This window comes from Pelophylax lessonae (genome assembly GCF_965119305.1).
Source record: "Pelophylax lessonae genome assembly, chromosome: 1".
NCBI classification, from domain to species: Eukaryota; Metazoa; Chordata; class Amphibia; order Anura; family Ranidae; genus Pelophylax; species Pelophylax lessonae.
Window position 1 is genome coordinate 231,590,895 of NC_138768.1, and position 14,773 is coordinate 231,605,667.

At 47.6% G+C, this 14,773-nt stretch overlaps 1 protein-coding gene across 1 annotated transcript in view; it reads right to left on the minus strand.

Annotated features, from left to right (window-relative positions):
• Positions 1–14,773, minus strand: part of ZCCHC8 (zinc finger CCHC-type containing 8) — a 128,552-nt gene that overhangs the window by 63,543 nt on the left and 50,236 nt on the right. The window contains 1 exon segment of the mRNA XM_082251575.1: positions 7,083–7,148. Within this exon segment, the coding sequence (XP_082107701.1) occupies positions 7,083–7,148 (66 nt within the window).

The window sequence follows — 14,773 nt, forward strand, 5'->3', positions numbered from 1 at the left end:
AGCGCTACCAGAATCACCAAGTGCGGTTCCAAGGCTAACCTGCGAAGGAACCTGGACAACAACTGAAACGGAGGAAAGGCATACATCAGACGATACTGATGCCAAGCGGCCACCAACGCATCCGAGGCTTCCACCCACGGATCGCGCGTTCCTGCCACGAATCTTTCCACCTTGTGATTCAGCCGAGACGCTAACAGACCAACGTCCGGGGATCCCCACTTCGCACACAGCATTTGGAAGACCTCCGGGTGCAGGGACCATTCCCCCTGGTCCAGGGTCTGGCGGCTCAGATAGTCGGCCTGCCAATTTTCCACACCCGGAATATGAACTGCTGAAATTGCTGGGACATGAGTCTTGGCCCAAGACAGAATGTCGGTCACCTCCCGGGCCCTCCTGGTGCCCCTTTGGTGGTTGATTTAAGCCACCGCGGTAGCATTGTCCATCTGTACCCGAACAGGACAGCCCCGAAGTCGATCCGACCACTGGAAGAGACCGAGCTTGATCGCCCTCAATTCCAATATGTTGATCGGAAGGGAGGATTCCTCCCCTGACCAAGTGCCCTGGGCAGACAGGTTGCACAGGACTCCACCCCAGCCTGACAGGCTGGCATCCGTGGTAATCACTGTCCACAGTAACGGACGGAAGGATTTCCCTTCTGACACAGCCGGGGACTGAAGCCACCACAGAAGGTCCATTCTGGTCCGGTGACTCAATGAGACACTCAGATCCAAGGACTGAAGTAGTCTGTCCCACCTGGCCAGGATCTCCGCTTGAAGAGACTGTGTGAAACTGAGCAAAGGGTATCGCCTCGAAGGCCGATACCATCAACCCTAGGGACCGCATGCAGGTCCTGAGTGACGAGGATGGCTTGTCCCTGAGGGACCTGATCTCGTCCTGTAAGGTCCGAAGCTCGTCCTCCGGCAAGAACACCTTTGCTTGAGCAGAGTCCAGAACCATTCCCAGATAGGGAAGACGAATTGAAGGAGACAAGGTCAACTTCTGTACGTTGATGGTCCATCCGAACTCCCGGAGCGTCTGTACCATAGTGGACAGATCGCGCAGCAGGTTCTGGCTGGCACTCGATCTTAACAGGAGATCGTCCAGATATCCCAAGATCGCAATGCCCTGTGCCCTTAACAGGCGCCAACACTTTTGGTAAAGACCCTTGGAGCCGAAGCGAGACCGAAAGGTAACGCCACAAACTGATAGTGGTCCTCCGCTATTGCGAACCGAAGGTACCTCTGGTGACCCTTGAAAATGGGGATGTGTAGGTATGCATCCTTCAGGTCTATAGAGGCCAGGAGTTCCCCTGGACTCAGGGAGGCCACCACCGAGCGGAGAGATTCCATACAGAACTTCCGAACGCGTACGAAGCGGTTCAGCGCTTTCAGGTCCAGAATAGGATGCACCTTGCCCTCCTTTCTGGGCACAGTGAACAGATTGGGATAAAACCCCCGAAACCTGTCCCGATGAGGCCCCGGGACAATCACCCCCTGGGCAAGAAGGTCCTGTACCGCCTGATGCAGGTCCCCCAGACGCCCCGGGGTCAGATGAAGATTTGAGGGAAAGAATCTGTCCGACGGCCAGGAAAGGAATTCGATCTTGTACCCTGACCGAATGATTTCCTGAACCCACCTGTCCGGAATGCGGAGCAGCCAAGGTTGGAGGAAACCGCGCAAACGTCCCCCCACCCCTGAAACGGGTGAGGGCGTCCCTTCAGGCAGAGGCGGATTGACCCGCCGCACCGGCGTTGCTGGACTTCTGATTGCCCGCACAGGGCTTCTTCTGGCTACATTGGCCCTTGAAGGGCTTGCCCTTGGTTTGATTCTTAAAGGCACGAAAAGGACCCTTAATGGGGTCGAGAGGCAGAACCCCGCTTGCCACGAAAGGACTTGTTTTTCGGGTTCTGGGGCAGCATCGTGCTCTTGCCCCCTGTGACGCCTTTTACCAAGGTATCCAACTCCTCGCCAAAAAGGCAAAAACCTGCATAGGGAAAATCAGCCACCGTTTTCCGTGATGTCTGGTCAGCCGACCAGCTCTTCAGCCAGATCAGTCGACAGGCGTGCAGCCAAAGGGGCCTCATTCAATGCCACATGGCACAAATACATGACACCTTGGTGAATTTGATCCACCATAGCCAGCGTGGCAGGTGGGGCAGAGTCTCACGCGAGGTTGCGTCTAAGGACCTTAGTCCAATCCACCACCGCCTGAGCCACCATGACGGACGTGAAAAAAGGTTTGAGCAAGGAACCCGCCACCGTGTAGGAATGGCGGGCAAGAGACTTCAACCTCCTGTCCGTGGGATCCCGGAACACCGGGGTGTCCTCAGTGGGAATCAAAGTAGCCTTGTTTAACACGGCCACAGTGTGATCCACCTGTGGAGGCACACACCAGCGCAAGACCGTAGACGGCGCAAAGGGATAAAGCAGTTTAAACCGACTAGGTACCGTGAAAGGACGTTTTAAATTGCGCCACAGTTCATTCAGTGTAATTAAATTCAGCGGGGCAGGGAAAAACCTGCGACGACTTGCGGGTCCTGTGTGTACCAAATGAAGACATAGTGCCCGGAGGACTGGGCTCATCCTCCAAATGTAGTGTAGTGTTTTTCACAGAAGAAATCAACTCATCCCGGGGGAGAATCATCAACCCCCCCTCCGCCTCCCCCTCAGACCCCAGTGGGTCCAGGGACGAGCGAGACCCTGAAAAGGGCACGCCAGCCACATCACCATCTGAATCAGAGGAGATGGATAATCTAGGCCTTTTCCTAGCAGCTCGTTCGTTCAGCCATCAGCATCTCCATTTTGGACACTAAAGATGCCACTACGGCGGCCAAATCAGGTATAACAGGGGGTACAGTAGGATTGGGGTCCCCCTCCAGGGCTGGAGGGAATTCGCTGTCCTGAGATTCCATTGCCCAAGTTACACAAAAAAGTGCAATAAAAAAGTACTGGCCCTTTAAGTTTGCTGCGGAGTGCGCAGCCTACTGCTATATGCACAGTGAACACAGACCCACAAAAGGAGACAAAAAACTGAGCCAGGAAGGACAAAACAGAGTGTTATGGAAGAGACAGTCTGCAGAGCCCCCACAGAGTGTTACCACACCGATCGCTGCTTCAGAGGAAAAGGAAGTGAGGTCATCAGAGGCTGAACTATAAGCTGCAAGACCCAGGGAAAATGCCTGCCCATAGAACTGAATGGGAGGCTTTGGCAAGATGGCCGCCGAACATGTGCTCGGAACGATCGTTCTGCCACACACAAGATGGCGCCGGATGGCGACAAAACAGCATGCAGTTACCAGCCTACAGTGAAGCCAGACATGCTTGCCCATACCTAAAATGGCAGACCGCGCGATTTTCACCCGCCGCACAGTCTGCACCCCCAAAACACCGCAGTGACAGGGGAAGGGGCCCCCAAAACCACACAGCAGCGCATGTAAAAAGAGACCCCCGCAGGGATCGCATCAGGGAGCCCCACACAGGCACAGACATGGGGAACACACAGCAACACAGGACTGCCACCCCAGACAGAGGCCCCACACAAAGTACTTACCTGTACCGGATGGCGTGGGGTGCCTCTATGAACGGAAAGCCGCTGTCCTCATCTGACAGGGAATGCCGTTGGCCAAGAACAGGACACTGCAGCACCGCAGATGTGTCCACTGAGGTAGCCACCTCACAGGCTGCATCCCTGCTGCGAGCAGGGATGGTCGTTCATAATGCCAGGACGAACACATGGCTGAACGCTCGATGGCGGGCTGGGGATCCCTCTGACCCTCTGCCCTGGAGAGCCAGGGCGGTCAATCTGATTCCCAGCTCCGCAAGAATCCATCTTTATCCGAAGATCGGACTAAACTAAAGCTGACAAAATAAACAGCTAGTAAAGCAAAGAAAAAAAATGAAATTTTCAAAGAAAAAAAAAAAATAGATTAGAAAGGCTGAGATTGAAGCCCCAGCACGGGGAAGCCTAACTACTCCTGACGCTAGGCAGAGACAAACTGAGTTGGGAGGGATCACTGCAGGGGGGTATTGACCAGTGGGACGGCCCCATGGGTGTGTCTATGCTAAATGCTTTTGTTCTTTTGACTAAGTCTTATGCCTAGCTACTCCTGCGGAGCGGAAGTCAATACCCAATAGTGATGACTTAGAGGCGGCGGCGACTGTCGGAGGACGTAAGAGAAATACTGATTAATTCTGAATTAAAAAAAAAAAAAAAAAAAGTCAACAAGAGTGTTGTGTACAAGAAATTCAAGATGGACACGATATGGACAACAGAGCTGTTCAGAAATGCTTTTATGGCAACAAGCGATCTGAAGGATGCATATCCCGATAAGGGACTGCTCCAAACCCTTTCATATTCGCAGTAAAAAGGTCCAGAGCAGACACTCTGGTTTCAGCTCAACACTCTCCCGTTTGGACTGGCATTGGCACCCAGGATCTTCAAGGTTGTAGCAGAAGCCCGCCAAGGGTTTGAGGACCGCAGTGGTTCAAATTAATGCCTTACCTAGACTATCTGTTGCTATTTGTGGAGTCATGTCCGCAGAGCTAGAGAAGAATCTAGCCTTTATGATAAAACCATCTGCAGTCTCTAGGATGGATTGTGAATTAGAGAAGTCAAACCTGCAACCTACTCAAAAAGTCGTTGTCTTGGGGTACATTCTCAACTCTGTGGAAGACTTATTTGCCAACAGCGAAAAGACCTGTTGAAGTTGGAAACCTCCTTATAAAGACAGGCAGTATCCATCATGGGACTGATGACGGCGGCTATCCTAGTGATACCCTGAGCTCAAGCACATACGAGAAAACTACAGAATTTCTCTGACAAAATGAATACCTTGAACGAGCGAGTAACTGCCGGATCAAGTTAAAAAAAAAAAAAAAAAGAAGAAAAAACAAAAAACAAACACACTCTTTACACTGGTGGCTACAAGAAGGCAACCTGGCAATGGGGAGACCCTGGACACAGGAAAATCCAGTGCGAATAACAGATGCAAGCTCGTGGGGCTGGGGAGCCCAAACAGAAAAGCTAGCCAACCAGAGAAATTGGGAGAGATCAGAGAGATGACTCCTCCAATGCAAGGGAGGTAAAAGCAGTTTTGATGGCTCTTTTTGCCTAGCTTAGAAGGAAGACCTATTCTGAGAGACAACGTGGCTACATAAAAACAAACGGGGGGGAACACGGGCACCTTCCCTCATGTCGGTGGCAGAACGGATCCTTACTTGGGCGGAAGAAAACACCCTCTCACTGGCAGCCATTCACCTCAAAGGAGAGCTGAACTATTTGGCAGATCTTTAAAGTAGGGAGAAGATTTACCATACGAAACCAGAAGTGTTCAGGACAATCACGGAAAGGTGGGGGGGTTCCCGCTAATAGACCTGTTCGCCTCAGCCAAGAATGCTAAAGTGGAGAATTTTTACTCCATTTACGAGGAGTCGTGATCTAGATGAGTTTGCATTCCCTTGGACAGAGGATTTCCTATATGCCTTCGCTCCATTCAATCTCATACCCAAAGTGATTCAGAAGGCCAAAACAGCAAGAGCAAAAGTCATCCTGATAGCTCCAGCTTGGCCAAAGAGGTCTTGCTATTGAAAGCTTCTGAAGAGCGGCAAACATACACCATGGAGGGTGCCAGAGAGGAGCGACCTATTGGTCCAGGGAGAGCTGTACCATCCTCAAGTGAACTGTCTTTCTGATGGCTTGGCTCCTGAGCGGTACTTGCTAAAATGTAAAAAGGTCTGTCCGAAAAAGTAATCGACACGATCTTAAACCGTAGAAAAATGTCAACTAACGTAATCTATAATAAGGTGTGGAAGAAATTCTGCTTTTGGCGCAAAAGTAACATGATTTCTGGACCCATTAGCGGCTCTGAGCAGCTTTCTAGATTTCAGATTAGCAGAACACACATTAAAAGATTTATTGAGACCGTCTCTAGGAGCAGAGGCCTGCGACTCAATAGACTTCCCCCCCTAGGATCTGTCTACAGTACTTCAGAGTTTCTCAAAACATCAGTTTGCATCAGTAGAAGAGAGTTACGGTAAAATTATTGACCTACAAAAACGGTGCTCTTAGTAGCTCTGGTCACGGGCAGGAGAGTCAGCAATCTGCAAGCCATGTCCGTAGCAAAAATCACTGTTTCATTCTTCCTGATAGAGTGGTTCTCTCACTGGATGCGGGTTTCCTCCCCAAAGTATCTACGAACTTTCACCGATCACAAGAGATAGTTATCCCATCTTTCTGCGGTCAAGCCAGCAATCCCAAGGAAAAGGATTTCCAAAAAATTGATGTGAGGCAATGTTTGATAGGTTACATTGAACGCACTAAAGATTGAAGGAAAACCACTAAGCTGTTCCTGCTATTCTCAGAAAATAAAAAAGGATCAGCTGCCTCTAAGGCCATCATCGCTAGGTGGAGGAAAGCGGCCATCTTGGAGGCTTATGCATCGGCGGGGCTTCAAGCTACCCTTAACCTTAAAGTCCACTCCACTAGAGCTCTGGCTAGGTCCTGGGCTGAAAGGGAAGGAGCTACCCTGATCCAAATCTGCAAAGCAGCCACATGGTCAAGCTTCCAGACCTTTGTAAAGCATTACCGTCTGGATCTCCTTTCGGCTAGCGACCAGGCTTTTGGGAGAAAAGTGCTTCAGGCTGTAGTCCCTCCCCAAGCAGGTATGGTTTCTATTATGTCGTTCTCAATTAAGCCATCTTGGAAGATGACGTGGGAAAAAGTTATAACCTGTTAACTTGATTTCCAGTCATCTTCCATAACGGTGCTGCTTCACGCCCTAACTAGGATGTGTGTATTATGGGTGGTAGGTATGAGATTTAATGGCCTTTGGTTATTTATTATTACTGGAGGGGGGATCTGCCCCTCACCTGTATTTAAACTAATGTGGATTGTGTATCCTGAGCCGTTCTCAATTAAGCCGTCCTGGAAGATGACTGGAAATCAAGCTAACCGGCAATAACCTAGTTTTTCCTCTCATTTTATCTTTTAGTATTACCATTGAAAAAGTTCCGTTATCCGCAAAAACTATAAATAATAATAATGATAAATAATACAGTCCTATGTATAGAAAAGTGCATACAAACCTTTTTGCCTTTACTTGTACTTCTTGGCCTTCTAGAGACACAATCTGTGTAAAAACTTGCTGGTATCTTTTTAAATATATTAAGGTGTTTTAATTATGTTCAAAAAATTGTTTATAGCACAGAAAACAAAAGAAGAGTAAAATAGAAATGAAAAACTGACAAACTAAATACCATACAAAAAATAAGTAACCAAAAAAATTATTCAAGGATATTTATGCGAGGAGTTACATTTTTGCCTTTGGGATTTAACACCTTAGAACAGATATACTTGCATGAAAAATGAAGGCATGTTTGAATATCCTAATACAAAACATTTCAAGTTTCCCACACACTTGAACCCCCAATATTGACAGCTGTAGGACGACAAGAAGCTTGACCGCTGCAGCCTACAAAAGGCGTCACGCAAACTGGGCTCTTCTGAATGCCTTTCTCCTGACATAAGAAAAACTTAAAGGCCCCTAAAGCCACATTTTATAAACATGTTTAAGTGCATATTGAGTATAATTCTTTAAACTTTTCTTGTGGCTGTATTGGCACAACTCCTCCCTTGGACAAGCAATGGTTCATATGGTTTTGTAAATCTAACCGTCCTTGGGCATTTGTGAGTTGATCTGAAGGAAGAAAGTAAGGAGTATAGCAAGGAGTATAGCATTGAACTACTGGTTTTCCCTTTTGAAACCACTGATTGAACCTACTAATGGAGTAGAGGGCGCCCCTTCATTGTGAAGGCTTTGTGACCTTTGTATCAAAAGGGCAGGCTGAACTTTGGTTTCTAAAAGCTGAAGCCTGCTTGTAGCAGACCTCTGCACTGCATTTAGAAGAGATGAGAGCTCCCAGAAAGGTTTTTGGAAGTAAAATATTTCCTTCAGTCACCTCTGATGAATTGGTCAACAGCCTCACCAGATGTCTTCATTGCAAAAGGCATCTTACACTTGTGCCTTTCCAGACAGTTTCAGTTGTCCATTCTCTCAGCCAAAAAGATTCTACATATGTAAATGGAGATTAGGACCACTCTAGAAAAATCATCTCATGACATGTTCAAGGGCAGTCGCACAAAACTCAGAGCAGAAGGCAACTGCAATAAAGGCACCCTTAAATACAGGGTTATATTGGTTTCTCACTGCCCTAGTCCAGTTAGCTGAAGATTTACATACTGAAATGGCAGCAAGAGTTGGTTGCAGGGCTGGACCCCCAATAGCAAAAAAGCCTTTAGGAGCATCTCAAATCTTCTATCTGCAGAAACTTTTAAAAAAAAGGGAACATCTTTAATCTTTGATACATAATAGGCAAGATGGTTGCTTAGGACCGAAACGGCAGAGTCAGCCAAAGGAACTACCAACTTTTTTGCAAACCTACTGTATAGAGTTCAGCAAAAATTAGGGGGGGGGGGGGGTGAAAAATGCTTTCTGGAGTGATCCAGTCATCATAGAATGCATTCTGTTAATGCACGCTTTGCAGGTCTCTTTGTACCCAAAGGACATGACAGGACAGAAGAGTGAGGCTTCACAATGCCAAGGCTTTTGTGGACTAATGCAATGAGATTTTCAAAATCAAGCATGTTGCATGGAGCTACCTCTTGAATATGGTGACTGATAAAAAAAAATCTGAGATCCTTTCCTAATACTGCCTCAGTATTATCTGCATTTTATGTTTCTGCATCCTCACCAGCATGAGGATCCAACTCAAGTTGAAAAACTGGGGTAGGACAGGAGGCATAGCAATGGACAAAGATTGCTATAGTCGGACTGTAATCTGTCCAAGGAAATGTGACAGATTTGATTTCTGCTTTAGTCAAATAGGCTGCTTGTGAACATAAATGCTTGCGTAGATAGCTAGAATTAGAATTTTGCTATTCGAGCTGGATCCTGCTCCAGTGCAAGTTGGGCATTGTGTGCGCGCTGCAGAGTACTTCAGCAGAGCAAATGGATCACCTGCGAAATTTGCTTTGGCTCCCTTTTGCCTGGTCTCCGCTATAGCTACAAGTGAGAGCATTCCCCTGTGGGGTACTCACAGAATAGAGTGCAGAATATACAGTAAGCATGTCTGGAAAGACTACACAGGTATAGACTGCATAAGACTAATGAATCCTCGTGACCAAAAGGTTTGAGGAAGCACTTGAGAATCTATAAGGGCTCTAGGCCAAAATGGCGGTACGGTGTGTGACCAGATGTGATGTATCCCCTGGTTATCCACCTGAGCCTCAGCTCTGAGTGGTTGAGTTTTAGCATCAAGTTTTGAAAAGTTGACACTACGAGGTAGAGTGCATCCATCAGCGATCACCGCAGGTAATCGCTGGCTGTGCACAAGTGGCTGTGCACAAGTGGATGTGCTGCCGGACCTGTCATTTAAGCCTTTCACAGGTGGTAAAAACAACTGCAGAAATCTAAAGATTCCTGCCACGGTCATTCACAATGAGGCTAGTCACCCATGCGAATGTAGCCTAATGAACCTGAAAGCAAGCTGCACTTACTCAACAATAGCACTCAAACAGTTCAGCTTTAATGCTCTAGATTAGGTCAACAATAGGATCTGAGAAAGGGGTGGGAGAATAGTGCCCCCCAAAAGAGGCAAAGCTGCATATAGCAGATATTAAAATACATGACCGATTTCTTTTTAAGAAAATCTTACATGGTCACAATAGTTCATCTTAGTAGGTCCAAAGAATCTTCAATTTCATTGCATGCCACAAATCAGTTTTCTGAAATTCACCATATAGTTACATTAGTAATGGTTGACATAAACCAGTCAAAAGCCTGGCTAATTTAAAGCAGAATTAAGGTCAAAAACTAAAAGTCAATATGATCAAAGTAAGAAGGATGTAAAACATTTCTGCCTTTGTTTTCATCTCATCAGTTTCACTGTATCCTTGCCTCCAACCAGCAAACGATTACTTATAGGAACCTTCGTCACTTTAACCCTTCTCTTCTCTGTTCTGCTATAGACCGATATGACTCTCACCCCTGTCCTGACCACCCGTTTATAACAGTTCACTCATCACTGGACGCACTTACTCCTCCAACTACACGCAGAATCAGGCCCTGATAATTGCAACCCTGGCAAACTGACAACCGTAGAAATCGAGACATTGCAGTGCTCTTGAACAACTGGCCTAAAACCAAATGCCTGCAGGACTTCACTCTATATAAAATCGACCCTCGTATCTAAAATACAATTCCTGCCTCCATGCTGTCAAACAAGCCTACTTGGTCTCTCTTATTAATACATTGCCATCCAGTCCTAGTCTGTTCTCGACCTTTAATTCTCTGCTTCTCCCCCCCCCCCCCCCCCATCCACTAACTCACTCACTGCCCAAGAGATTGTCAATCACTTCAAAGACAAGATTAATGCAATACGACACCTCCACTGTGCGGACATTTTTCCCACTCAACATACCTTGCCTAACAGCACAGTCAACACTCTCCTATTTTGATCTGGCTACTACTGAAGAAGCGGTTACAAAACTTCAAATGCCAAGCTAACCAATTGTTTCCTGGATCCTGTTCCCTCACAACTACTAGTCGGTCACCCTCTTATTCTATCCTATGCTCCCTCACTCCCATCTTCAATCTCTCCCTCTCTACTGGCACCTTCCCCTCCCCTCTAAAAACACACGCAGATAACTCCCATATTTAAAAAGCCCTCACTGGACCCCAAAAACCTGAAAAACCTAAGACCCATCTCACTGTTCCCATTCACCTCTAAACTTCTAGAACGCTTTGTCTACAACCGTCCTAGCTCCTACCTCAGTGAAAATAAGCTTCTTGATCCCTTACAGTCTGGCTTTCGCTTGCAGCACTCAACAGAAATTGCCTTAATAAAAAACTCACTAATGATATACCAACTGCTAAAACCAATGGCCACTACTCAAATCTCCTATTACTTGACCTCTCTGCGGCCTTTCATACTGTTGGCCACCCGCTCCTCCTAACTCCGTTCCCTTGGCCTCCCAAGATTCTGCTCTATCTTGGTTTACCTCCTACCTATCCCAGCGCTCCTTCAGTGTTACCTAAAACTCTGTCTCCTCCTCTCAATTGCCCCTGTGGGGGTCCCTTAAGGCTCTGTTCTTGGACCCATTCTCTATCTACACCACCTTCCTTGGTCACTTGATAGCAGTCTACGGCTTCCAATACCATTTATACGCCGATGACATCCAAATCTGTCTACTCCTCACCTCAATCCCTTAGGCTCCTCTCGTATTACTAACTGACATCAGTATGGATGTCGTACCACTTCCTCAAACAAAATCTCCCAAAAAAAAAAAACTGAGCTGGTAATTCTACCCCCACCCCCCCAATATGACTTTTCCCCATCTAAAATCAGTAAAGCAACCATCAATCCCTCCCCTCATGCCAGGGCACTAGGCATTCCTAGACTCTGACCTGTCCTTTAAGCTTTTGACAATCGGTTTAGGGCTAAGAGACTTCACCTCCGTGACATCTCTAAAAATCGCCCCTTTTTAACAAATGAAACCACCAAGATACTCATTCACTCCCTTTGTCATCTCTTACCTCGACTATTGCAACTTCCTTGTCATAGGCCTACATCTAGTCCATCATGAATGCTGCTTCCAGGCTTATCCATATTACCAGCCACTCAGTGTCTGCCACCCCTCTCTGCCAATCCCTACACTGGCTCCCCATCGCCCAGCCAATTAAATTCAAAATACTAACATACAAAGCCATTCACAACTCTGCCCTGAGCAACATCACCAAAACTGGTCTCCAAATATCACCCAAACCATCCTCTCCACTCCTCAAGACCTCCTAATCTCAAGCTCCCTTTTTTTCTCCTCCCATGCTCGTCTCCAGGATTTTCCAGAGCCTCTCCCATCCTCTGGAACGCTCTACCTCAACCTATTCGACTATCTCCCACTTTAGCTGCCTTTAGGCAATCACTGAAAACTCATCTCTTCAGGGAAGCCTATCACACCAACAAATATTTGACTTCTTCCATTAGCTCATTCTCCACAGTTACGTTTTGTACCACCTGCTCCACCCTATTCGATTGTAAAAAAACTCTTCTGAGCAGGGCCCTCTTAACCCTCTTGTATTTTATTGTATTGTAATTGTATGGTCTCTCTTTTATATAGCAAAGCGCTGTGTAAACTGCTAATGTAAATAAATCCTGAATAATAAGCATAATTGCAAGTAAATAGAGAAATGTACCTGCTCCCCCTTGAGCTTGGAGACAATGTATCTTCCTCATTTAGCAAATGTTTCCGATGTCCCATTGTTTAAGAGACTACAGCGTGGCAGCGTGATATTAGGGGGTGTTTCCTTTCCTTAGAAAGCCCTAGTGCAGGGATCTCCAAACTACGGCCCTCCAACTGTTTGCGAAACTCCACGGCCCATGAGGCATTGTAAAACTGGCACTTACAGACCTGACTAGGCAGGATGGGAATTGTAGTTCCTGTACTACTGGAGAACCATAGTTTGGAGAACCCTGCCTTAATGTGTGTCAATCAACTTAGAAGACAAAGCAAGGCTCAGCCCACTCTTCTCACACTAAGCCCACCTATGCCCTGCTCATGTCCCACAGCAAACGTCAATTTCTAGGATTCAGAGTGGAAGGCAATGACAAGCTAGCTCTGCAAGACTCCTCCCAATATTAAATCCAATGGCACAAGCTTAGAGGGCAGGTTGAAGCAAGGAATTACAGGTGCATGCTAAAGTCATTTTAATGGTAATCTTATTTTTAAAAATTTTCATGAGCTTGGTTTAAGATTCACTAAAAAATTTGATAGGCTGCATTTTGGTCTTACCGTAAAATCCTTTTCTCTGATTGATAGACACGGCGACATATCTTGATTAGTCGAATGGGTTATGCTGCGCTTCCTAGGAGTAGAACACTAGGCGGAAAAGGGTTAATTAAGTTAACAGAACTTTAACTATGCCCATGGGGCAGTCCCAGGTGGTATACTCCCACTCCCTGCTCTAGGATTAGTTTAGTAACAAGCAGTGTCAGAAGAATAACCCAACTCCATAGCGGGGTGGGTGCTGTGTACATCAACAAACAAAAAAGGGGGGGGGGGGGGATTTTACAGTAAGACAAAAATCCAGTTCTTTCGTTCATTGACAGACACAGCAACATATCTTCATTAGTCAAATGGGACATCCCAAAGCAGTATCAGCATGAGGGGTGGCAAACACCGTAAGAAACAAAATTCCCAACAGGGCCAACCAGGTAACCCAGGAGCTCAACCAGGAACAACTGGAGCTCACCTGACAAAAAAGTACACCCTCAAGGAGGACTAATATTCTCCACATTGGCCTGCAAACCCTTGCAGCCAAAAAGGAGGCATCCGCAGATGCAAACATCCACCGTATAAAAGGTTTGTGAAAATGTGCGCGGATGACCAGGTGGCCGCCTTCAAACCAGAATCACTGATGACGAAAGTCCCAAGAGGTACTAAGCGCCCATATAAAATGCGCCATAACAGAAAAAGAGGATCTTGACCCTTAATTTAAAAGGCCTGCACCTCCGTCTGCTCTATAACAAAGAGTGAAAAATTTAAGGGGGTCTGAATACTTTCCGTACCCACTGCAAGTTCAAGTCCCATGGAGGTAAAGGCGCCCTCCGGGGAGGGGCCAAATGTCACACACCTTGAACAAAGGTGCGAATCAAGGAATTAGACGCCACAGGGCGTTGGAAAAGAATAGCCAGTGCAGATACCTGACCCTTTATCGTGGCCAGCGCCAGGCGCTGGTCCACACCAGTCTGGAGAAAAGCCAACACTCGACACAGTACGAGCAAGGGGAGAACCCCCTGGACTCACCAGGCGAAATAAGTTTTCCAGGTACCGCAATATATTTTACCAGATGAGGCTTTCCTAGCCTTGATGAGAGTAGGAATGACCTCTGGGGAGAGACCCCCATCTCTCAGGACCCGGCTTTCAACAGCCAGGCCGATAAAGCCAAGCCAGCGACTGCAAAGCAGGATGGAAGATCGGTCCCTGAGACAGTAGATCTTCCCGCATTGGCAGCCGCCACGGAGGCGCTACTGCCAGGTGAACAACGTCGGCGTACCAGGACTGGCGTGGCCAGTCCGGCGCTACTAGAATCACCAAGTGCGGTTCCAAGGCTAACCTGCGAAGGAACCTGGACAACAACTGAATTGGAGGCAAGGCATACATCAGACGATACTGATGCCAAGGGGCCACCAACGCATCCGAGGCGTCTGCCAGAGGATCACGCGTTCTTGCCACGAATCTTTCCACCTTGCGATTTAGCCGAGACGCAAACAGATCCACGTCTGGGGATCCCCACTTGGCACACAGCATTTGGAAGACCTCCGGGTGCAGGGACCATTCCCCCTGGTCCAGGGTCTGGGGGCTCAGATAGTCGGCCTGCCAATTCTCCACACCCGGAATGTGAACTGCTGAAATTGCCGGGACATGAGTCTCGGCCCAAGACAGACTGTCGGTCACCTCCCGGGCCGCCTGGGCACTCCTGGTGGCCCCTTGGTGGTTGATGTAAGACACCGCGGTAGCATTGTCCATCTGTACCCGAACAGGACGGCCCCGAAGTCGATCCGACCACTGGAAGAGAGAGCTTGATCGCTCTCAATTCCAATATGTTGATCGGAAGGGAGGATTCCTCCCCTGACCAAGTTCCCTGGGCAGACAGGTTGCCCAGGACTCCACCCCAGCCTGACAGGCTGGCATCAGTGGTAATCACCGTACACAGCAACGG